General features: G+C 40.2%; 1 protein-coding gene across 3 annotated transcripts in view; it reads left to right on the forward strand.

The window, feature by feature from the left end:
• The window catches only part of PRRX1 (paired related homeobox 1), an 82,731-nt gene extending 56,483 nt beyond the window's left edge, over positions 1-26,248 (forward strand). The window contains exons 2-5 of one of the 3 annotated variants that reach the window (XM_061160300.1): positions 2,308-2,483; positions 7,206-7,387; positions 11,149-11,220; positions 25,741-26,248. In XM_061160300.1, coding sequence (XP_061016283.1) covers positions 2,308-2,483; positions 7,206-7,387; positions 11,149-11,203 — 413 coding nt within the window. In that variant the 3' untranslated portion in view covers positions 11,204-11,220; positions 25,741-26,248. Of the gene's footprint in view, positions 1-2,307; positions 2,484-7,205; positions 7,388-11,148; positions 11,221-16,925; positions 20,267-25,740 lie in introns of those variants that run through there. The other 2 variants (XM_061160299.1, XM_061160298.1) reach the window with 2 other exon arrangements.
• The last annotated feature ends 408 nt before the right edge of the window (positions 26,249-26,656 follow it).

Genomic DNA, 26,656 nt, shown 5'->3' on the forward strand with positions numbered 1-26,656 from the left:
CTTGTCTCATGCATCCAACCTGGGCTGGTGATCTGTTTCACCCTTGATAGTATACTTGTTTCAATGCTGTTCTCTCAGAACATCCCACCCTCGCCTTCTCCCACAGAGTCCCAAAGTCTGTTCTGTACATCTATGTCTCTTTTTCTGTTTTGCATATAGGGTTATCATTACCATCTTTTAAAATTTTATATATATGCATCTTTAAAATGCATATATATGCATTAGTATACTGTATTGGTCTTTATCTTTCTGGCTTACTTCATTCTGTATAATGGGCTCCCTGACCTTTTTTCTTATTGAGAGTGTCACAGAAGTGCCTTCGAAGCAGGGCTCCTGGTTGAGGCACCACAATGGAAAGAACCAGGGAGGTGGTCAATTCTGAAGATAACCATAAAGATGAAAGAATGAATGTCAGCAGCTTCTTAGACACTGAATGGGGGAATGGGGTTGAGATCATATGGTTTTTTTCCTACAGAAACAGTTTCCTCAAGACAGGGAAAGTTTCACATTTTCCCTGGACACAAATTCAGCAAGCACTTACTGTATACGGGTGCTTTACCTCTCAGGAGGGAACGAGCAGTCTCTGTTCTGAGCTCCAAGGGCATCACTGGTGAAGCAGCACTCGTGAAGAAGGTGGTCTCTCATCAGAAGCCTTGGAGGCCTCAGGTAGGCACTGAGAGATCTGGCCTGGGAGTTCCTAGATTTAAGCTGCACGTTGAATCCCCACCCAACTCTGGAACATGCCCCCAGTCTACAGTAATAATACTATAGCTCAGGTGTGGATCATTCCTTGTGGGATATCAGGAGTCACACTAGTAGTTTTCATGAGTGTTTTGTGTGTTCATAGTTACAGAGGGTCAGGAGACTTCTGCTGTTTTTGTTCAGTGGCTCAGTCATGTCTGAGTCTTTGTGACCCTTGGGACTATAGCCCACCAGGCTCCTCTGTCTATGGGATTTCTCAGGCAAAAATACTGGACTGGGTTGCCATTTCCTCTTCCAAGGGATCTTTCTGATCCAGGGATCAAACCCATGTCTCCTATATTGTCAGGTGGGTTCTTTATCACTGTGCCACCTGGGAAGCCCTCAGGAGAATTTACATGTTGAAAAAAAGCAACTTGAGAGCTACTTCCATTGAATGTGGAACAAGTGGCCATGCTCTCTTTCCCTCCAACCTCACTCTCACTCCTCGTATTTTCTTTTGAGATGAGTGGGGAAAGCGATTGGAAGGGTGAGTCTGGTTCATCAGGCCGAGCATGTGACTTGGGCCTGAGCAACTCAAGCTGCAAATCTCTGAGTACTGCAGGGGCTCTGCGGTGCCTTGGGTGTGAGCGTGAGGGCTAAGACAGTGATGTTAGCACAGCTGGTATCCCGCTCAGTTCCACATGTCCATCATTCCTGCTGGACCGAGGGAGGGCAGCAGGACAGAGCACACGACTCTCTTACAGCCCTGGGCAGGCTGGACGACCAGCTGGCCACAGTGCCTTTGGGGGAACTCTGAGAAAATCAAGGAGGAATCTTGATGGCTAAAAACTTGAGGACATGATTATCCAAAGGTTCCTAAGACCTCAAAGCCCTAGAGCTCAAATTTGGGGTGAAACTGGCTCAGAGGTCTTTCAGGACTGTTCTTGAGTTCTTAGTGAATTCCAGGTCAGCGTCAGCTGGGGTGGGTAGGTGTTGTAGCACTAGCCCTGATCTAAGCTGATGCCCTTGACACCTAACTCAGCAACAGCATGGAACCGTGAACAAACACAATGAGAAATTATTTGTTTTTTCCAGGAAGATGCATGGGAAAAACAGAAATCCTTCTAATCTGTTTGAATATAGCTTTTCTTCTATAACTGCATTTGTGTTGATGTGGGTTTGTTGAGGTGACATAACCAGGGAATTGTTCGGCTCCTCGGTTATGAAACTGTGTGAATGAACATAGTATTACCTAAGACAAATGAGGTCCAAAGCAATCTCTTCTCCTTTCCCCATCTCTGGAGATGTCCAGAGAATATAGAGAGGAGTAAAATCTTTCTTTAACCCTCTTTGACAAAACAGGCTTCAGGGAGCATATTAAAAGATCTCTCTGAGAGTTCAGGTCTGGTTGAAGATTTAGAAGCAAAAAACAAACATCAAAACTGCTGTGGGTTCTTGGCGTATGAACTTGATGGCATTTGCACCCGGAAAGTGGCATTTGGCCCTAGCACTTTGATGAGCATGGGAGCCAAGGAAACAGTTTCACTGTAGATATACAGTGAAGAAGTATAAACCAGACCTCTGACGTGACTTTAGCTCCTTTATCATCAATTTCTTGTATTCCAGATGATCAACTGAACTCAGAGGAAAAGAAGAAAAGAAAGCAGCGGAGGAACAGGACAACCTTCAACAGCAGTCAGCTGCAGGCTTTGGAGCGTGTCTTTGAGCGGACACACTACCCAGATGCTTTTGTGCGAGAAGACCTTGCCCGCCGGGTGAACCTCACTGAGGCCAGAGTGCAGGTAACCAGAGTACTCCCCGCCTCAAAGGCATGTCTCTGAAGACTGTTGAAAAACACCACTTGTAGGTTTCAGACCAGAGCTGATAGTAAGAAGGATTATAAATGGGCAGCATGAAGGCAGAATCAGTTTCTGATTGTGTTTCTTTTGGCAGAAGCATAGTTTTAAAAATCAAAGTGAAGGCCTTTCAGTAGGGCAGAATACGCCTTGCTGGCAGTCTCACACCTCTCATTGTTTCCCACCCTTCCAGATTCATGTTATAAACATTGTCCTTCAGAGGATTTGACTCTGCACCTTCCCCACCACCTTGCCCTAGCTTTCAACTTGAGCAGTCGGGTGGTCAAAGAGATGAACTCTCTGTCCCCCACCTCAGTTTTCCTCCCCAGACTTTGGGAATGTCCACATCTTCAAGAAACATATTTATAGTGATGGACATGGATGGCGGTGGGGAATGAACACAGCAGACGCTGAACTTAGAAACTGCATTAAGAGCACATTTAAGTAAGTGATTTTGTGTTTCTGTGAAGTGAAGAAGGGTAAGTGCATATAAAACGAGGTGAAGAGAGAATAGTAATTCTTTCAAATATTAATGCCATGACTCATCAACTACAAGCCACGCATCTAGAAGTAATACAATCTGTGATTAGGAATAATAATGATGATAATAATAACTAATACGAGCTGAGCCCTTATATGCTAACCAGTGTCCTTAGTTACATAACTGATCTGTCTAATCCTCACCCCAATTCAGTGAGGTGGATAATATTCATCTGACAGATACGGAAACTGAGACTCAGAGATTAAAGGATTGTGTATAACGTGACACAGCTAGGAAGGGGCTGAACTAGAATTTGAAGACACATATGCAGATCTAGAGTTCATGTTTTTAAGCATTATAGTAGGTTTTAAATAAATACATAAACAAGTCTTCTGGCTACATGCTTTTTCAAGCAGTGCTTTGCTATCTCTGCTCAGAGTCCAGATTTGATTATCTTCCATATTGCTGGAGGTAGGCTTGTCTTCCCTAATAAATTATTGTTTGTAAATCTGTGTTCAGTCTGAGATTGAAGAATTTCTTTTTGAAAAATATTTCTTTAAAGATTTATTTACTTTTGGTTCTACTGGGTCTTCATTGCTGCCCGGGCTTTTCTCTAGTTGCAGAGAGTGGGGCCTACTCTTCATAGCAATGCATGGGTTTTTCATTGCGGTGGCTTTTCTTATTGGGGAACATGGGCTCTAGAGCACAGACTCAATAGCTGTGGTGCACGAGCTTAGTTGCTCTGCACATGTAGGATCTTCCTGGACCACAGATCAAACCCGTGACTCCTACTTTGGTAGGTGGAATCTTCATCCCTGAGCCACCGGGGTAGGCCCTGGGCTTGAAGGATTTCTTTCTTCAAATGATAACTCTCTTGATGGGGGACTTGGGCTAGGGTGTGGAAGGGTGTGGAGGCTAGGGACTGTATGCAGAACCCTACACTGTGAGAGATATTTGTTGAGGGTGAGGGTCTAAGAGGTTGCCTCAGCCTGAAGACAGTGTGCAAGCATTGTCCCTGTGAAATGGGGATTTCACTTAAAAGTCCTCCCCAGGAGAAAAAAAAAAAATGTCTTTGACAAAAGGGGTAAGTTGCCTGGACACTGTGGTACCCCCAAGGATAGGTTAGGAGCGGGCAGATGTGAGGATGCTGGTGTTACTATGTGGGAGTCTCTCAAGGCTCAGATGAGAGTGGTCCACAGGCACAAATTCAGTTCTGCTCTCTCCATCCTGCTGTCCAAAGCACAACTCTGAGGTCAGCCTTCCCACATCCTCTTCCCCCATGCTGCTCACCACAGTTCTCCAAACATGCTCCCTGTTTCTACTCTGAAATCCTTTCCTTTCTCCTTCAAAACCCATACTTTTTTATGCCCCAGGCTTGGCCTCCAGTGGTATAATAAATAATTTTAGGTCAATAACTCACAGTGCCTGAAAGTACCACTTTTGCCATGGCGACCTGAATTTTAAATAAGGGAACCTGAACAGGGCAATGTTGGGAATTAACAAAAAAAGGTGAAAGAGCAATTTTGGATTAGGGAGCTAAATTGGTCCCATCGCAATAAGCAAATGACATTCTTATGTGTTGAAACTATTTTATCTTCTTCCTTTTCCATCCTACTATGTTCTAAAGTCTTTTAGAATTGTGAACATTTCCCATGTAAGCAGGACAGAATTCTCCCTTTGTGACTTTATTCTTCCTCTATGAAGACTTACCCTTTGCCAGTCTAAACCACTGCCTCTGAATCTGGCCTTCTTTATATTTATGGCCTTTATCACAACGTGACATGTATTATATTGAGTTGTGCGCAGGCCAACTTCCCCAGCTAGACTGTGAAGTTCTTTTGGATGGAAGCCATATCTTATCATCTTTGCAATCTCATTTTTTCCCTGTCTTTCTTCCCTCTCAAATATCTATCAAGCATCTGTTATTCTCTTGGAACTGGTTTTGCTTTGCTGGGGATAAATAATACACTGGTTTTTTCCTCAAAGATATTCCAGACTGGGAGCAGAGAAGACAAATGTGCAGATCATACTATTATCAGAGCATAAGATGATTCCTACACTAAAGGAATGTTCAAGAATTAGTGATAGATCAGAGGAAGGACTGATTAAATCTGCCTGGGGAAAAAGAGAATATATGAACATTGAGTAGCCATTCTATGCCAAGTCTCACAACAACCTGTGAGTTGGTATTGTCATCTTTATTTGATTGTGAGACAAAGGATCAGAGACATATATAACTATCCAAGGACAAATCTTTAAGTCATGGAGCCAATATTTTTCTTTAACTCTGTTAGGTTGTAAAATCACGTTCCTTCCACGCTAACATTTCACAAAGAAGGTGATGTTCAAGTTAAACCTTAAAAAAACAAGTCGTTGGCACCTGGATAAAAGGGGAGAATACTGCAGACAGAACATTCAGTGTGAATACATATAGGTGGGAAAATAGCCAAATACATTTGGGAGTCTTAACCCCAGAGTAAGATCTGAAATGATGAAGCACCAGTGCATGAAGGCCAAGTGATACAGAATGTGGCAGAATCGATGGACAATGAGCTAATTCTTGAACCATCTTTGTTCTAGAATAAAGATAAGATATTATCTTTGATGTGTTTGATAAAACATTTTGATTTTACTCTGTGGGTGGCAGAGAGAGTCAGTGGATGATAGAAAGCTAAAGAGAAGCACTAATACAATTATATTTGCATTTAAAATGATAACTCTAATAGAAATGTGAAGGACACCTTAGAAACAAAAGAGCTGAAACCAGAAAAGATTCTTCCTCTACTGATTTGCACCCTGGCCTTCCATGGGGGCACCAGTCACATGGTATTTCTATGTGAATATTGCCAGCTAGCACTGTGAAACTGTCCCACTCTGCACCATGGGATTTCTTTCTCCCACATCTGTCATGCCTTTCCATAACTGTACCTAAAATTCTTGTATTGCTGTCTTTCAAATTTACATGTCTATCTTCTTTTAGTAGATTGTGAGCTGCTTATGAGCAGAGTAAGTCTCATCTCTTCATTCCCAGTATTTAGGCCAGGATCTAGAATGTGGTCTCCACAAGGACTTTGTGAATGAGTAAATGAAGGAATAAAATTCCACAGCAGTACAGAAGAATTGTAAGATCCTGAGTCAGATGTCCTTGAGCTCAAAAACTGAGCCATTTATTACTTCTGTGAACTTCAACAGAATCTTTCATCTCATTGAAATGGGTTTCTCAACTCTGAAATAGAAATAATAACACCTAGTTTGGAATTGTCATAAGTATAAAAAATGTAGGTAACATGTTTGTATAAATTCCTAACCCTAGTAGCACTTAATAAATGGTAGAGTTTTTATTAGCTGTCATCAATGGTATCAGTGCTGCCCATTTCCTTGGACGCCAGCAATTAAATACACTCGAACCAGCTTCCAACTTTCAGTATCTGAATTTCTGTTTCACAAGTTTCTTTCTAGAACTTCAGGAGACATGCCAGAAGTGTTGGAACTTTAACCAGTAACTGACAGGAGCCAATGTATGAATCCACAACTCTCTCACCCCTCCAGTGGGAGGTGTATGCCCTGTGTTATCCTTAGGGTCTCTCAAGGACTAAGCGCCCACAGACAGAGCTGGTTCAGTAGCACACCAGTTAAGAGGTTGCTTTTCTTCTGTTACTTCCTCCCTCTTCTGTGGTTATTCCTCGCACCTCCCAGATAAACTATTTGCTTCTGAAATGCTTAACGCAGGGTCTCCTTTTGGGAAGATGGGAGATTTTCTTTAAATATCCAATAAGTATCATAAAAGCAGATGATGTTTCTGCCCTTTGAAGAACTTTGAAGAAACTTTAAAAATATCACTATACCTGTGGCAGAAGTCTGGATGAGATTTTTCTTTTTACTATAATTCTGAGAGGAATTATAATCCACAATTTGCTGTCAAATGCGTTCGTCATGGATCCCGTATCTGGTGGCCTGATCACTGGAAGCACCTCTTAGTCTCTGTTCTTAATAGCCCTGGAACAGGGCCCACTGGGGAAGGATTATGGCATGTTTTCTGTTGTTCTAGGAAGAATTCCATGCTTAGCCTATATCTTCCTTGGGAAGGTGTTATATGGCAAAAATCAACCAGGAGTTTATTCATGGAACCTCTCCTTTGTTTTTCCTCTCTCTTCTCATGCCCTTCTCTCCTTCCGACAATCTTCCAGGTGTGGTTTCAGAACCGAAGAGCCAAATTCCGCAGGAATGAGAGAGCCATGCTGGCCAATAAAAACGCTTCCCTCCTCAAATCCTACTCAGGAGACGTGACTGCTGTGGAGCAGCCCATTGTACCTCGTCCTGCTCCAAGACCCACTGATTATCTCTCCTGGGGGACGGCCTCTCCGTACAGGTGAATGACTGGCCCACCCTCCCTTGCTCCACCTCCACACATTTCTCAACGGTTGGTCACATTCAAAGCTGCTTGTGCAGCTGGCTGACATTTCTTACTGGGTTAACCTCTTCAGAGACATTCAACTTGCTGACATCCCCAGATTTTCACAGGAGATCACTAGTTGCCCCAGGAGCAGGGTCTGGGGCAGAAGAGAGAGGGGCAGGCCAACAGCAGTCTCCTCTTGGACTCAGGAACTCTTGCAAAGGTTTCAAAGATGGGGAAGAATCTAAAAGAAAAGATTGTTAAGCTATGCCCAGAGTCCCTCTTGCAATCATTCTGGAACAAAACTTTATTCCGTTTCCAAATTGGATAGATTGGTTGGATTATGCTCTAGTAGGAATTTAACACATAAGGCTCTAAGTGTAGGACCAAAGGCAAACTTCACAGTAAAACTGATGTGGAATGAAAAGAAATAAGGAAGGGGAAAAAGAAGGAAAGAGAGAGAGAAGGGAAAAAAAACCCAAGATCATTCAGATCACTCTCATGGCCATAGATCTTTATTAATAGGTGGGAATGTCTTATGATCCAAGATGCTTTCCTATTCTATTGCTAGTTCTTGTCGACTTATTTGAAGTTCTTTGGGGGTTAGTTTGTGTGGGTTTAAAAAAATATATATGAAAGCAGTGTATAGTTTTCACTAAATTTTTATATTTAAAAGGTGAAAAATATTAAGGAAGCAAATAACATAATATTATTTCAATTGCTTGGAAAAGCTTTTAACTTTCATTGATTATGCTGTTCAGACAAAAACAGATTAATGCCAGTGGGAAGCTGAAACGCGTGTGCCCAATGCATTGTCATCGGTCTAAAGTGTCTATTTGAAGCTAAGCCTGAGTACTCTTAGAAACCAGATCAAGGCTCTGTATTCTCTGGCCAATTGTAGCAGAGGAAGAAGTATTTACAAACCACATACTATGCTTCTGTTTACCTTTTTATTGTTAAGGTTAATTAAGCGTTTAAAGAGAGGTTTTAAACTAAGTGTAAGAGATTATCTCCCAGTTGATGCTGAGTTCCTGATGTGAAATGCATTAGTGAAATGCAGATAGTTTCGAATTTGATCTCTCTAATTAAAGCAAAAACCTTACCTAAATATTCTTTCTGTTTGAAATCAGTTCCTTGAAATAAATGCCATAAATGCATTTGGAAATTTCTTTTAAATTCCCCATTATGAAATTAGCCTGACTTGCTTTGGTCTATGCTTAGGAAATTGGAAATTTCTATTGCTCTTAGACATAGTATGCTTTGCTGATTTCAAAAGATTAGTCCTATTTGTGTGTCCTTTTTAAAATTTAGACTCCTCTCCCAAAGGATTTACTAAAAACATATTTTGCAGACCATTATAAAATCACATATTCTTTAATTTTTTAAATAAGTGAAAGATTGCTTTGGTGGGTTTTTGTTTTTTTTTTTTTTTTTATAAATATTGATAGCTCATAGACTCATTAAATGGTTTGGGAAATGGATTTGGATCAGAGCTTGAAGTCTCTGGTTTGAATTTGGTCACAACCAGGAAGTTTAGCTCCTTTTTATTTATTCCTGGATCCTAGTAAGGAACTTTTTTTTACCCGCTATAATAACCGAGATGGCTGTCATGTGGTCCTTACCAGTGAGAGATGGAGGGCAGTATACTGCATAGTGGAGATGAAAACCTTAATATTAGACTAGATTACCTGGACCTCAGCAGAAGTTCAAATCCCATGCCTGCATTATACATACTTTGTATATGGGCATCTAACTGAAATTATTAACATGCAATTTATGTATGCTTTTTGGGGAAGTGTTATATTTTAATTTGAAAGATTGTGTAGAAATTCTAGATACACTTTAAAAAAACACTCATAATTCCACCATCTTGAGATGACTAGTGTTTATTTTTGCAATTAGAGTTCAGTATTTTATATAGTATAGACATAGTGTAAATACTATTTTGTATTCTGCTCCTTTCACTTAAAATCATATAACCTAGTTGCTTCTTATTCAATTCATGGTATACTTTTATATCTTTTCTCTCTTAGACACAGAGTTTGTAAAAAAATAATTAAAAATTTCATAGAATCTGACTGTTCATATTCGTATGAAGGATAAATTAATCTCCAGATTTAAGTAGAAAAATGATGGTTTAAACACTAATTTAATCAACAATTATGTTTTTGACCCAGGGTTGACTGAAGTGTTTCTATTTTGATTAATTTCGAAAAGTGGCAAAAAATTATTTTGTTCCTTAAAGATATTTCTGCTGTGTTTAGAGCCAAAATACTCATTACGATCTCACATTTTGAAGCTTGGTAGGAAATATAAGTGTTGTTAAGGAAATATAAAAGAAAACCAAGTGATGAAAAGCAAAGGAAATGATAGATCTTTTGTGTTATGGAAAATTAACTCGCTATTTCTGTTGGTACTATTATGTCAAATTAGTTATCTCACATGTGACATTCATTAAAAGGCATTTCTCTTGGTTAATCCTTGGATGCTCCTGTGTGGCAGCTTTGTCCTTGATCTGGTTCCAAAGAAGAGACTGAACACTTGCCCGAATTTAAGCCTTCGGCACGCAAAGTTAGAGCCAGGGCTCATGATCCCTGTTTCTGTCTAATGTATTAGGCCATATAACCCTGCTTTCATTCACATTAAATCTTACTCTGTTGAAAACAGTAAAAAGAGTAAGACTGGAAAACTACATAAACGTGCCTGTTTGATTCAGGATTTGTCTCAGATGCGGGAAGCATGCCTGCCACTGAGATCCATGTTCTGGGGGATGTGGGCATTCCCTGGCATGAGTGAGACATGCAACCCAGGGACTGTGAGGAGACAATTTTGCCAGAGAGGACAGTTTGCTGACTTCCACAGCTCTCCTCTGGAAAAAGAGAGGAAGAAACCAAGTCTCAAAGCAAATAGCTTGTGTATGGTCAGAATTATGATATGGGAAACAACCAACACGTTCCCCTCCCCCTCCCCCCGCCCCGGGTGTCTTTTATATCCAGAGTGGTGGTTGTATAATTAATCATCCAAACTGGGACACTTGTGAGAGTAAAAGGGCGGTGCTATTAATAATTACTCAAGGACAACAGGCATAAACTGGGATTGTCCCTGGCAAACCAAGACATATGGTTTGCTCTATTTATAGCATGTCCTGACCTCCTTCATTACCTCGAGGATATTAGAGGTGATGATGTCAGGCGGGCAACTGAGTCGCCCAGAGTAGCAAAGTAGTCCCTAACTGGACACTACTCTTCTGGCAGGTGTCTTCTTTATCTACCCAAAGTCAGTGGAAAGAAGCTTGTCTTCGGCGTGCATACTCACTGCTTTGCTCAGAACTGTTTCCTTAGGCAAATGGAAGCACACACAAGCACCAGAGTTGTTAAGACTCCTGTCTTGTACAGCTTTGCCTCTTGGGCAGCAGTGATTTACCAAGTCCTGGACTTTTGACTGTCGTTTTGAATGGAGTAGTCAAGAAACCTTTCCTCAGGGACATCCTTTCCTGTGAAAGATAGATAAAGAATGGTCTGGCTCTGCAGTACTGGTCTGGAGTGCCATTTCCAGAGGGAGGGCTGGGCTTCAAAGGAGACTAATGACAAGTGAAAGAGAGGCCAGTGATCCTTATCCACAATTTCCCTCCCCCAACCTTCTCCTCCTCCTCCCCTCATTTGATCGTGGTCACAGTGCTGCCTGACATCTGCTGAACGCATTTGGCTCATTTCTCCCTTTCACACTTTCAAAAATAGATCCTCCTCCCTCCCAAGATGTTGTTTACACGAGGGGCTTCATAACGGATTCTAACGGAAGACACTGAAAAGGTAACTTGTCAGAGGGGGAAGAGGGTGGCTGCTGGGGGTAGGGTGTAAGTGGGAATTAAGTATGTTCAAGAAAGCGGGGCTTACAGTCCTAGAAATGAAAGCAGTGAGGCCTTCCAGTGGGAAATACTATTGGAAACCAGAGCTGCAAGAAAAATACGTCCATAGAGTTCAGGGTAGTCTGATAGCCTAGAGAAGGGCTCTTCAAGGATTACTGGGCATATGAATCACCTGGGATCATGTTACAGCGCAGACTCAGATTCAGTAAGTCTAGGGCAAGACCTGGGAACTGTACGTCTAACGTGCTCCCATGTGATGCCCAGGCTGTTGACACTTGGTACATGCTTTGAATAGTGAGGCTTTAGAGGATATAGGACAGAGGTCAGAAGAACTATGTTCTTGTCCTGGCTCTTGTTGCTCTTCAGGCCAGTTGAGTCATGAATCTCTTATGTACCTTGTATCTAAGATTGAGCTAGTAAGAATTTCCCTATTATATATCACAAGGCGCTTTTGGAACCTACGGTTAAGCAACGTGCATTTCAAAAAGAAAAACAAAAATCACTGAGACAGCAGAAAGATGCAAGACTTCATATATAAAACATTTTTAGAGGAAAAATGTTTGCAATGGCAGATGGATCACTGAACGTGCAGTGCAAACTGAAGTCTTAGTAATGAAATATGGTCCAAATGTGTCCACTTTAAGAGCTAAATGCACATTTAAAGAGATCAACTTCTGAGTTTTAAAAACAGAAGTTGGAAATGATTACTTAAATTACAAAAGATCACTTCCCAAAGGATTTATCAGGTCTCTCTTTAAAAGTTTAAATTCCCCTAGGAAAGCTCATATTGAATTTTATTAGATGGAAGCACGTATACCTCTGTTGTTCTTGCACTGACAACAGAACAAACCCAAGAGATGATCTCCAAACTTCACACATCACAAACAAACTCGCAAAAACCTCAAGCTCTATAGCCTTTGGAAAAATCTGAGAATCCCTAGGATCTCAGAAACAGACTTCTTGGGCTGACAGATCTGTCTTTGGGGTGAATTTTTCCATAGCTTGGTATCATTTGTCCGGAAGGAGCAAATAGAAAACAAAGACTTGAAAACTGAGTCAGGTATTATCCACCCGCACCCTCAGCTCTCCTTAACTGTTTTGTGATTGGTGGGATCTGCATTCTGGGTGGCTAGAAAGCAGAAGGGGAGATGTTTGTAAGTTTCCTGGCTTCCATACCATGCATAGTATTTTCCATACTTCCTTTGGTGTTTGACAGCCATTTTAACATATTATTCCTCAGGACAACCTCTTAAGGTAGGTTGAAATTATCAGAAATGATTTGTCCCCCGGTGAAAACAGAACTCTAACCCTGCTGGTGGTTAGCATTCTGCTGTCTATGGCTGAGCTCCATCTGTTAGGAATCTCCAAATAAGGAGATGGAAAAATTTCAAGCTTACTTAAATGTGTCAGCTCTCTGCAAGTTCCAGAGCAGATTTGCTGAATCAACAGATGGGATACAAGTATTTCTTTTTCATCTCTGAGTCTTCCAGGCCTTTTATTCATCAGTGTGATTTCTTGGTCACGGACACAAAGAACTTTACATTCTTAAAAACCAAATAGAAATGTTGCTTTGGCCAAATGCTATAAGCCCAGTCTTAGTCCTTATCTCATGTCTCCATCTTGTTAGAGGAATAGGCAAAAGGTAAGATCAACGGGCAAGATCTCTAGGTGTCAGTAAGCAAGCTCTTTGTGCTATCATGTGCTTAATAAATTGATTAGTTTTAACCTCATCTTTTTAGCCCAGGAAGCTTAATCCTGTTTAGGAAGTCTGAATGGCCCCCCAACTTTGGTTGAAAACAGCTTATTAACCTCATTGGTTTCTGTCTTGTGAGAAAACGTTTCAGAGTTCTCTTTATTTTCCTAACACAGAGCTTCAAAAGTTTTGATGACAAGGAAAACAGGTGGTCATGAACAATCTCAGATTGGCAGCCACTCAAGGCTTTCTTGCATCTGTTGTTACTTTTGGAAGTGGGTCCTCTCCATCATATTTCTAAGGCCTTTTAAAAGCATGACTAAGCTGCTTTTAGATTAATTTTGTCTTTTCTGACAGTAACATGTCTTGCTTGGCACTGGTATGCCAAAGGACTGGTCCCTACTTGCCTAAATGGAGCTTTTAATTTAGGTTGAGAGACTAGACTCATGTCAAACTACTGGAAGGAAAACAGAGTCATTTTCTTTAGTATATGCACAAAATATAACCGAGGTCTCTGCCTATAGAGTTATGTAGTCTAAGCATTTATTTAGAGGCTGTGAATTAAGATGGTCTCTGTTTCTTCATCTTACTTCTTATGGCTATGCAATGCTGAAATGTTAGACCAATTTTTGAAACTTTATAACTTTCCTAAACATTTATCAAGTGAAAATCTTATCATTTATCAAGCATCTAGTATATTGCAAAACTAATTCATTAATAGCAACTGCTTTCTTATTCTGATAACCTTCTAACTTGAGAGCTACCTATAAGGCATTGTCATGGTCTCAAAACACAGTGGTGTCTTTATAAAAGAACCACAGTACAATTAGACAAGATTTTACAACTCTGCAAACACAGCCTGCTGTTTAAGGAGAGGTGTCTCAGTGAAAATCTAGTCTCCCAGGCAAAATACAACTCTAATTTCACTAATCTGGGTTTCAGATGGGAAGTGGATCAACATTCATCTCATTTGGAATATTAACATGTGGCCTGCATTAGACAGAGTCTCAATATTTCCAAGAAATGTGTTACCATACTAAGTCTTCTGACTAGAAAACCAGATGACACTAGTAAATTATGAAGTTTACAGCAAACTGGTTGTATAATAGACAAAATTGAAATCACAAGTACAGTAGACATTTCTAGAAAACAGTAACAGCATCTTTAGCAAACTAATCCCCCACCGTTCTAACTCCCTTTGTCAACTAAGGAAAATGGACCACACCATTGATTATCAAAAGAAAGACAGACTCTCTATTAAATGAGACTTTCCTTGTCCAGAATCTCAAAGGATGTCTCAGGAAATTGAGTCAAATTCTTAAAAGCACAATATTCCATGTTTGCCATATTTCCAGTTTGCCATCAGAGAACTTTTTCTCTTTTTGCTCCCTTGTGAAATTTTAGCTTTCTGTTTTCAGAAGCCATTCAATTTTATTCTCAGTATTTAACAAAAAAAACAGATAACTCAAAATCCCAACTTATCTCCTATCCATTTAAACTGGTACCATGTATCATCTTTATGACTTAATTCTCTCACAGAAATCTGGCTTAGAAAGGCTGATTTGGTTGATTTCATAATCTACAACTTAGGTTCATTTCCCAAATCCAGTTGTCTCTTTTCTAGATACTTAGATTTTTTTGTTTGTTTGAAACCTTAGACTTCAGTATATCCTAGAAATTTCTCAATTATGTGATTTATGGATTTGCATTTCTTTCTGATAGGGTCTTGAATGGAAGCATGTAATTCATATAGAACTTAAATGATAATATGAATATGGATTTTGAAATTAAGTGAAACTTCTTGGTATATTATAACAACAACAACAACAACAACAAAACTTGTCCCATTTTAACAGGTTGTTCTGATTATTTTTTTTCACTCCTAATTAAAACCTACTGAATTGAGACTGTTTTTCAACTGTTGTCTTTTGGTAGATAGTGGTTAAAGTAATGGCCTATTCTGTAAATCTAACCTGCACCAATATTTATTCATTTTTTGGTTACTGTTAAAAGCTATTTGTGGTGGGTTAAGAATATGCAATCATCAGCCCCTGCTTTTGTTATGTCCCTTCTGATTTTTCTCATTCTAATAAGATAGCACAATTAATGGGAAGGACTGGTTCCTTAAAATAAAAGTCTGTTGGTAAAATACTTTTAGAAATCATTGCTCACAGCAGGGTGACAGAGATCACTGATACTGAGCAGTAATCAGTTTAATCATACAGTACCTAGTTATTTCTCAGTTACTTACCTATTCACTAAATACTTTCTTGAATGCCAAATATGTGCTAGATATGGTGTTAGCTCTGCCTGGAGGCACAGTGGTGAACAAGGCAGATGAGGTGTCTCATCTCCGGAACTTATAGTTGAGGAATTAAAATAAGTGCTAAAAGGAAAAGTACAGGGTGCTATAGATGAACCTAACTTTGTCTAGACAGTTAAGATCAGGTACCCAGAAAGAAGTAAGAGTTTGAAAACTTTCATTTTCAAAAATGAAAGAGTGTAGTATTATTTTGGAACCCTTCTGAGTCTTCCTCCTGCAGTAGGACACCCATACAAACACACACACACCAGTGTTATAAGGGTCTTAAATTAAGGATGTATATTTCTAGTAAGACATAATTATAATTTTTAACCCAGTTTTCCTGGGTTAATTGCTAGTAACTGAGCTGAAACAGGCTATTGTGAGTCTTGACTATAATTCTTGACTTGAAGTCTTGACTGCATGGTGTCCCAAATAAGTATTAATGATATAGTCTCCCTATTTGTAGAGTAGCTTTAGTTTTTTTCTCTTTCTGGTCTGACACTTGATCCCCAGAACCACAAACTCCTGTGTGGCTGACAAAATTGCACAGGAATGCAGGCACCAGAAAAGCACATGTCATTCCATTTATAAGTCTATCTCATTCCAGCCCTCAGTTGAAAGGTATTTTGCTAATCTTAGAAACAACTAGAAATATGTTCATTTAATTAAAATGAGTTGTTACTTTATATCTATTTAGTATCAAGTAATAGATACCTTGCATCCTAGTCTAAGAAATCTTTACTTTTCCTTTTAAAGAAATTCTTGGATGTAATTAACAGAAAGCCACCAATTACAAATTTCTGCCCAGTGGTATTCCTAGGTCTTAATTACAGTCTCTGACTTTGGGTTTTTCTCTGCAATAAGAACAGTCAGAAACAATTACCTCTGAGGTCAGGAATACTGAAACTGGATCATTTGCTAGTTTATATAGGATATTTAAACATTTCCAAAATAATGGATGCGACATGCAGTGTAAGCTGCTCAAGTACTTTTGAGTAAAAGTTATAAAATCAAGGCCAATAGGGATGGAAACTTCTTGATTCTGCAATACTTGGTACCATCAACCAGTGGATCAAGAAAGCCAGAGAAGTCATATTAGGTTGTTGAACTGGTTCTTCAAGGAAACTATTTAATATGATATTCAGTGATTATCTAAAATGTGTTAAAATGTGTTAGAATTCAAGTCAGATACCTAGAGTGAGCAAGGCAAAATGCCCTTTAGTTTCTTTTTCCAAATGCCTCCTTCTCTTCCTCCTTGCTACCAGAAACTAGTGATGTAGGCAGGACAGGATTAAATACTGGTTTAATTGGTTAGCTGATGAAACACCTGCTATCCACCATAAGCAGCTTTCTTCTCTCACCCCAGAAATAAATCATTACTCACTGTATCCAACACAGAAAATACTTTCCCCCTCACCTTGTTCCACTCTCCACTGCTTTCCCCTGCCCTTCAAAACACTTGCCACTAAGGACCTTCAGCACACTAAGGGCCTTAGACTAATGAAAACCTGGGGCTGTAAGGGACCTCAGAGGTCATGTAGTCCAACCTGCCTGCCCCCATCCTGAGACTTGCACCCATCTGGGGCACAGACTTGCGACTTCATGAAACTAATGCCTGTTATTCTCCCTGCTCTCTCCTTTGTCCCTACAGCGCCATGGCTACTTATTCTGCCACATGTGCCAACAATAACCCTGCACAGGGCATCAACATGGCCAACAGCATTGCCAACCTGAGACTGAAGGCCAAGGAATATAGTTTACAGAGGAACCAGGTGCCAACAGTCAACTGAGGAAAAAAAATAATTAAACAGGCCTAAGAAGAAATCAAAAACCATAAGACACCTATCCTGCTCTGTCATTTCTACATCTGCTGGGAAAAAAAAAAAATAAAAACAAACAAAAAAACCAGAACTAAACTATTGGGACCATGGCAGAGAAAAGCAGGAGAGGAGCAAAATGAAAATTAGTTAACAAATGTTCCTCCTCCCTCTGGGATACCACCACCACTTGTTTCTGTGTGTGTTAATTTTGTTTTTCCTTCTATTCATATGCTTTGCTTAATATACTCTGAGCTTCTTCAGTTAAGTTCAGCCCACCCACCCCCATGATTGTATGGGTTTTAAAAGAATCAACAGCAGCCAAAGAAACCATATATGTATATATATATTCAGAATAATTGCCTGTAGTCTCCTCATTGACCTGTTTGAACCTCAGTGCCTTACCCCATCCTTCTTCCCAGTTCTCTGGACAGAAGCTCTAGGAACTTCTGAAAAGCCAAAGTCTTTCTGAAGAATTTGTGCCAGACATAATTCCCTTGCTCATTGTCTCCATCTCTGTTGGTTATGGTAAGGTTACTCCTTCAGCTACTATGGGGAAAAAAAAAAAAGCAATTGTATACAACATCTGGTCACTGGCCTATCTAATCCAATGTGATTGGCTATGTCTGGCTAATTCCAAGCTCTAAGCTCTAGATTTAAGCTCTAAGCAATAGAGGATAATATCACCTCACTACTACCCCTCACCCCTATCCAAGCAGTCATCTTAAGTTAAAGATATTTGTTGTTTCTTGAGTAATTTGCTAACATAGGCTTATCTGATAGAAGACATATTTTTCACTTGAGAGAGGAAGAGACATTTCTCTAGGAAAACAAACACTAAGTTGTGAAAGGCATGGCCTTACATCTCTTTGGTGCCTTAAGGGTAGTCAGATGCACACTTATATATATACTGTATATATTTATATATTATATATATATATAAAATATTCTTGCAAGCTTGAGTTTGCAGTTTCTCAAACACTACCAAGAGCAAATTTCACACCATCACCAGTGTCCTTATTTCTACCGTGGTAAGACTTTTAATTAGGGATCTTGTTTCCTTTCTTTCTCTACACAAAATTCTCACTATGGCCACAGAGCAATTGATAAAGCAGCTGTCTGAGAACAGTTATGACTTTCACATTAGCATTTTAAATAAATTAGAAACAACTGAGGCTATGAAAATGTCCTTAAGTTTGGCACCTGAACTCTGGTGAAATGCTGATGCATACTAAACCATCATGAGAATTAGACTTAGCAGAGGAAAAGCCATTTAGTTATCTGTCCTTTTTCCACTCAACAGGAATACGAAAGATACATGATTCAGTGAAATACTTAAAGGTTTATCTAAATTCTAAGAATTTGAAAGGCAATTGTTGGCTATTGGTATCTTCTAATCTACTGAAATAAAGTTTAGTATCTAGGGCTGGGAGCCAGGACTGACTGATCTTTTGTTTCTTCCTCTTTTGTTTCCACCCATGCTTTTGAAACTTGTCAGGTAGACATGACCAAACCACATTATCATGTTGTGCCTTGGTTTACCTTTTTTTTTTTGTAAAATGGGTTTAACAATACTTACCTACCTCACAGGGGTGTTGTGAGGCTCTAATCATTTGCTCCTTTATCCTTTCCTGTATTCTCTGTATGTCCAGCACTTTGTAGCCATGGGAGGGAAGGGACTATGAAAGTATACTATGTTCATAGAAGGCTATGGTACCCAGAAGCCTTGTTTTCTAGCAAGGAGATGCTACCTTGCTGTAAATACTCATAACCGTGCATTTGGAAATGAGAAATAGGTTTATATTTGCAGACCTCTCAAAAATCACATCATTTGACCAAAAAATAACTTGAGACACACAGAACAGACATCTCTTTGACTTATATTTTCATCTTGACCAACTTGGATTTATATATAAATGGATTAAACTAGGATTTATAATAATTTTTTAAATTAGTTGAAAAGCTTTAGATTGATTTTGGCCAAATATGCCAACTGTGAGTAACAGGCAAGGATTTGGGACTTAAGCTCCACTTTCAGGACACATTTGTGATTTTCCCTGGCATATCAAGTTGAACTAATGGTGGTATTTTCAGTCCAATAGTCATCAATCTGAAAATGTATTTCCAATGTTGATTCTAAACTTTTTTTTTAATAAGAAGGAAGCCCATCTTATATGCATTTTGCTTTCATCAACTGATTTCCTCTTCTTTTAACATACTATTAAATCATTTCTTACTGAATGGTTTATGTAGCCTGGCTGAACAACACACATTACTGCTTCCTATTCTTCAACTAATTCTCTTGTCCCACTAGCTGCTGAAGATTATCAAGTTTTTATCCTAACAGATTAAAACATTCTTTGTGAAAAGAGTGCAATCCAAGAAACTAGTGAACCTTTGGAGTTTGGGGAGAACAACTAAAAGATTTGCGGTGTATAGTGCAGGGAATAGACATCATAGGTGAAAAGATTTTGCTAAAAATGGGGGGAATCTTAGAAGAGGGAGTAAAGAGATAGAGGATCATGTAAAACAAAGTCATTTGAAACTTTCGTCCTGACATTCATTTTGAGTGGTGAAGAGAAAAGCCTGAACCCCCATAACCCCAGTGCTGGATGAAATTAGGTAGTGCCTGGGCAAGTGCTTGCTGTCCAGGAATATCATAGAGTAATCAATACTGTCAGTCATAGGAGCTTTTATTGCTAGTGAATCAATACCACAAACATCGACTATGTAAGGATCTGATGGAGAAATGTACACAGGGTACCAGCACTCAGTTTTGTTCATTCATTATTGATTTTTAAAAAATAGAAGTTTCATATGTGATTTGGAAGAACAGCATTCTGGCTCCTAAGCCAGGTGTGAGAGGGCCTCAGGGCCACGAAGTTCAAAGGCATATCCCTGTTCTTCATCATCTATACACAGATAACAGATGAATACATGCCAACCGTCTGTGTTCCCAGTCCCTCCCCAAACAAGACACTGATTTGTAGAGTACTTGGCAGGTTAAATCAAGCTGGAAGAGGTGACTGGATAAAAAAGGGAATGACATTTAGGGTATAAAGATCTCATAAGAAATGTAATATGTAAATTATATCTTGCTTTATGATGTAAAATATACATTGTTTGCGCTAGAATAGAAGTGATTCCTTTTCAATAAAAAGAAAGAAGGATACGACTATGTCTGCTGAGTCTGATGGTTCTTTTCCCTTTGAAGTTTAAAAACAGATCTGCTAAGATCTAAGACTGCATTCAGAAAAAAAGTGAAGGTAAGAGGAATTTCTGAACAAGAGAACTTCTTAGAGTATAATAATATTTTCTAAATATTTTATTTGTTTCTCACAGACAAAGACAACAGTGGGAGAAAGTGGGGGCATGTTTTAGTAGAATGGGTAAGCATAGAGTGAACCATTAAGGAGAGTTTTGCTATTTTTCACCCACCCCTTTAGTATTCACAATAATGTATATCATTAGACAAAACAGATTAAGGACAGCCTTTTCTTTTAGAAAAAAGAAGTAACCAAGTAAAATTTCTTAAGCACCTATTGTTACAGTATTGAGTGTGTAGTAAGTAGGGGAGGGGGTGGTAGAAAAATGAAATAGGAAAATGAGTTATTTTTCATACAAATTAAAGTAAATCTGATTTAAATGGCAACTATAGCATGAACAAATTTATGCAATAGAAAGTGAAGTTGCTCAGTCGTATCCGACTCTTTGCGACCCCATGGACTGTAGCCTAGCAGGCTTCTCCATCCACAGGATTTTCCAGGCAAGAGTACCGGAGTAGGTTGCCATTTCCTTCTCCAGGGGATCTTCCCAACCCAGAGATCAAACCCAGGTCTACAGTATTGCAGGCAGACGCTTTACCCTCTGAGCCACCAGGGAAGCCTATAGTTTAAGACAATAAATGTGTCCAAGAAATAAAGCAGATGGGAGTTCAGAAAAGGAAGCAAGAAAACACTGGGCTGGAATGGGAGAGAATTGCCCTGAGGAACTGGGACTTGAGTTTCATCAGCAAGGATCTGGGCAGGAGAAGGGGAGGTGATGGATTTCAGGTGGGGAGTGGTACAGAATAAAGGATGAAGGGAGGGATACAAGAATGAGGAATTTGTGTTCCGGGACCAAGGCAAGATGGGCCTAGAAGGGATGGAGAGCTTATTTTGAAGCAGAGTAGAAGAAAACACTGAAATTGAAGTTGATTCTTCATCTTGCAATGTATTATGTGTCAAAGGAGTATGGATTTTTCCTCAGGCCATTGAGATTCATTGAAAGTTAGCAGGATTGTTGTGGTAAAAGGATGAAGATGAACTAGAGCAGAACAGAAACTGGAAGCAGAACAGAGAGAAGAGGAACAGAAAACAAAAGATTCATAGGAAACATCTTGCAAGGAAAAAATCAATAGAACTGTATGATGGGAGAAAGAGACTGGAGTCAAAGTAACCCTGATTTGAAACCTGGGCATGAGGGGGACGAATCACTGACAAAAATCAACAAAAACAGGAGCGGGCCAATAACAGGAGAAGATAATTGCAGAGAAGAGGGCCAATATATCTTTCTCCTTAACAGGAGAAAGTCTAAGGACTTTCCTGCCAATCCAGTGGTTAAGGCTCCATGCTTTCACTGTGGGGGTGGGGGGCATGAGTTTGATCCCTAGTTAGGGAGCTAAGATGCCACATGTGACATTGGCATGGCCAAAAAAAGAAAAACCTGAAATGTAAGTAATGTTCATTAATGTTCAGTAAGTGAAGAAGTAGGGCTTAGAACTGAGGTCAAGGGTGGAGACAGAAATTTGGGATTCATCTTTAAGGAAGTGACACCTTGAGGTATAAGTATGAATAATTCTTCAAGAAGAGAGAGTATCATTGTGACTCAAGTAATTATTTCAGTAAGTGCATTTTGGAAGTAGTTAGCCCAGGGAAAAAGACAGGACTTTGAAAAACACTTCCGATTAGGAAGAGAGCTACTGAAAGCAGTTTACAAGGAGGTTTTTAAGAAATAGAGGAGAGCTTAGCTTCTTTGTTATCTCAGATTTAAGAAAAGAGAAGTTTTTAAAATGAAGGGAATCACCTTTCTCTAATAATTAACGATGTTGAACATCTTTTCATGTGCCTCTCGGCCATCTGTGTGTCTTCTTTGGAGAAATGTCTTCTGCCTAGTTTTTGACTGGATTGTTTGTTTTGGTCCTGTTAAGCACCATGAGCTGTTTGTAAATTTTGAAGATATCACCTCACACCAGTTAGAACAGCCATCATCATAAAAAAAAAAAAAAAAAATCCACAAACAATAAATGCTGGAGAGAGTGTAGAGAGAAGGGAACTCTCCTACACTGTTGGTGGGAATGTAAATTGGAGAACAGTATTGAGGTTCCTTAAAAAATTAAAAATAGAGCTACCATATAACTCTGTAATCCCACACCTGGGCATATATCCAGAGAAAAACATGATCTGAAGGGATACGTGCACCCAAATGTTCATTGCGGCACTAATTACAATGGCTAAGACATGGAAGCAACCTGTCAAGTGTCCATTGACAGAGGAATGGATAAAGAAAATGTAGTACATATATGCAGTGTAATATTAACCATTAAAAAGAATGACATAACGCCATTTGCAGCAACATGGACGGACCTAGAGATTGTCATCCTAAGTGAAGTAAGTCAGAGAGAGAAGGAGAAATATTGTATGACATCCCTCATATGTGGAACCTAAAAAGAAATGATACAAATGAACTTACTTACAAAGCAGAAAGAAACTCACAGACTTAGAGAACAAATTTATGGTCACCAGGTGGGGGAAATAGGGGGAAGGAATAGTTAGGGAGTTTGGGATGGACGTGTAACATACTGCTATATTTAAAATGGATAACCAGCAAGGACCTACTATACAGCATTTGAAACTCTGCTCAGTATTATGTAGCAGCCTGGAGAGGAGGAGAATTTGGGGGAGAATGGACACATGCATATGTATGGCTGAGTCCCTTCGCTGTTTGCCTGAAACTATCACAACATTATTAATTGGCTATACCCCAACACAAAATAAAAAGTTTTAAAAAATAAATGAAAAGAAGGGAATGCTCAATATACTCAAATGCTGTAGGGCACAGCAGCTAATTGGAGACAGAGAAAAGGCCACTGGATTAGTGGTTTTCTAGAGTTACTTGAGTGCTGGAAGAAGGTACATTTTGGCAAGTTATGGTAAGAATAAGTGCTTGATAAAAATGGAAGCAGTGGTCATATACCAGAGGCCTCCAAACCCCAGGCCTTGGACTGGTATAGGTCCATGACCTGTTAGGAGCAAGATGTCACAGCAGGAGGTGAGCGGCAGGCGAGCAAGCGAAGTTCCGTCTATATTTACAGCTGCTCCCCGTCGCCTGCGTTGCTGCCTGAGGTCTGTCTGCTGTCAGATCAGTGATGGCATCAGATTCTCTTGGGAGTGGAACTCTACTGTGAACTGTGTACGTGAGGGATCTAGGTTGCATGCTCCTGATGAGAATCTAATGCCTGATAATCTGATTCTGCACTGTGGTAAGCTGTGTAAGTATTTCATGTAATAATAATAAAGTACACAATGAATGTAATGCACTTGAACCATCCCCACCCTGCCCTGGTCTGTGAAAAAATCGTCTTCCACAAAACTGGTCCCTGATGCCAAAAAGGTTGGGGACCACTGCTATAGATCACTTGCTTGAGATTTTTGGCATTAAAAGTGTATTAATAAGAATACTTTCAGTGGCAGTTGGCAGAAGCCTATCAAACTAGTTCAAATTACTCAGAGCTTTACTCAAAGGACACTAGGGCTGCCTACTGAACCCAGAGAAATACTGCTGGAGCCAGTGTAGCTCTTGGGGTCCCAGACACTGGAATGAGGCCCATACCCTTAGGCCTAGCAAGATCCATACACCCTGCCCTGGGTCTCACCAGCACTCTTCTGACTATGCAAAGAATCTATGGGCCAGATGAATGTGCCCACATGGATTCTGTATCTCTCATTGCAGACCATCCTTCAGGCACTTGGGGTTTAATTCCTTTCCAAATGATCTGGAATCCACTTTCAGGGTTTCCATTATTTGTGGGGGTTGGGTAGATAGGTGGTCCTTGGATATGCATGCTGCAGTTATTCCCAGGTGGCTCAGTAGTGAAGAATCCACCTGCCAATGCAGGAGACACAAGAGACGCAGGTTCGATCCCTGGTTTGGGAAGATCCCCTGGAGTAGGAAATGGGAAGCTGCTCCAGTATTCTTGCCTGGAAAATTTCTTGGACAGAAGAGCCTGGCGGAATACAGTCCACGGGGTCACAAAAGAGTTGGACACAACTTAGCGACTAAACAGTAACAATGCATGTCTACTTCTGGTGCAGGATGGGGCTGGGTGAGAAGAGACGTGGGTAGGCTACAGGCTGCAGTCTAAGGCCTGGCCAGAGGCTCCCTAAAATGCCATGTTCTGGAAAGGAACTACAAAGCAAACAGTCTGATTCAGAACGAGAACCTGGCTTTTCCTGTCATTATAAATGGGTTCATTAATGGAGGAGGGTGAAATATAATTTCTTTAGCAGTTTGTTAGCTTAATTTATAACAGTAGTGTTTGGATGTGAATATGCAGGCCTTTGTTTGTTCTCTAGCCTGAATATGGCTCTAGCATCCCTATGGATGAGCCACCAGGCTTGGCTGCCTTTTGATTTAATTTCTGGAGATTACATTAACTGGAAATCAGTGCCAGAAAGCTTTCTGAGTCATAAATCTTCAATATGAACCCATTTGGGCCCCACATTTTTTTCTCACTTAGAAATTGGACTCAGACCTCTGTGCATCTGTAGGACCTCAGCTTGAAGGCTTCTTTCAAATCTTCCTTGGGACAGGGTGACAGGAGAATTTTGAACAGAGTTTATCTGTCCCCTGGTGGCTCAGATGGTAAAGAGTCTGCCTGCAATGCGGAAGACCAGAGTTCAATCTCTGGGTCAGGAAGATCCCCTGGAGAAGGAAATGGCAATCCACTCCAGTAAACTTGCCAGGAAAATCCCATGGACGGAGGAGCCTGGCAGGCTACAGCTCATAGGGTCACAAAGAGTTGGACACAATTGAGCAACTTCATTTTCACTTTATCTGTCCACTATTAGTCAGCATACCAATTTATTGTGGTTTACCTGGGTTGTGGTTTACATTATGCTTGTGGGAAGACAGAACAGCAGAGAGTTTGAGAAGGAGCCGAGAAGGAAGATTTCAGTTATTGCTTTAGTTCCTCTTAAGCCCCAGTACTTTCCATTGTGTCTCCATTGTGTTTCAAACTTCCTTTACTTGACAAGGGGGGATTTCTGTTGCAGTTCAGAGTTTTCGATGGTCTGATCCTTGGAGTCTTGCAGACCTGGCATTTGGTTGAGATCCTCTCTGTTGCACAGAATACCTCAGGTCATTTCGTTCTAGAGTTGAAGGCCTGTAATACTCATTTCTATATTGTCAGGTGCACTTTAGTTGCAAGTGGCAGAAACCCAATTGAAATTAGGTTGAGGTGGTTTAAATAAGGTGTTTATTAGCTGGATGGAAGGTAGGTCAGAGGAAGAAAGGAGGAGTCAAGGGAATCGAGGTAGCTCTGAGAAGCTCAGTCACTGGAACTGAGACTTAACATCACCAAAACCCTCTGTCTGTGTCTCATCTCTGCAGGCAAATTTTCTCCATGGAGTAAGGAAAGTGGCTGCTGGCAGAGGAGACTTGCATCCTTTCAGCTTAGAAGAAAGATCTGAGAAACCATCTCCTGTTATAAATACCCTGGGAGATAACTTCAGTGTCCTGGTTTGGTTTATGTACACTTGTGATCCAACCACTGATCCCTAGCGGTGGAGATGTTCTAAGTGTCTAGACCAGTGGTGTGTGTCTTTTTTGGGCACCACTTGAGCACCAGTGCAATGCCTCTTGTCCTCACAGTCACTACTGAAATACTCAATCCTCAGTATATTTCCAGAGTCTTGTAGATAGAACATCAACTAAACCAGTGTATAAATGCTCCCCACTTTCATTTTCAGGCATACCAGTTTTGGACATCAGTCCCAAGTGGTGGTGGCCACCTTGATAATGGACCCTTGCATTAGTTTTCCATTTTCATCCTTTTATTCCCTCAGCTTGTCATTCCTGTTCCCTTTGACCATTTTCCAAATAAACCATCTGCATGTCAGCCATTACCTCCTCTGTGCTTTACTGGGGAGAGGGTGGGGGGAGGTCTCTGACTAACATGGAGCTTTATCTCTTTTGCCAGGGGACATCATCTCCAAAACTTGGATTGAGTACTGGGAACCTGCTGTTACCAGAAGAAAGAGAGAATGAAATGAAATGTAGGCAGATAAAAATAACATAGGTTCTCCAGGTTGAGGAAGGAGAAAAGAACACTTTTGACTGTCAACTGTTTTCCATCTCAATTGGTATTAACTTCCTTCTTGCTGACGTTGACAAATGCTTGCTGCAAATACGTCAATTAAAACTGTACCAATTCCTTTCTTCATTCTTGTTGAAGAGACAACTAGCATTTCAACAAAGTCCGTTTACTCTTCTTTCTGGGCACACGGATAGGTTTCATTCCCCAGCA

This window comes from Dama dama, chromosome 14 (genome assembly GCF_033118175.1).
Source record: "Dama dama isolate Ldn47 chromosome 14, ASM3311817v1, whole genome shotgun sequence".
In the NCBI taxonomy this organism is placed as follows: Eukaryota; Metazoa; Chordata; class Mammalia; order Artiodactyla; family Cervidae; genus Dama; species Dama dama.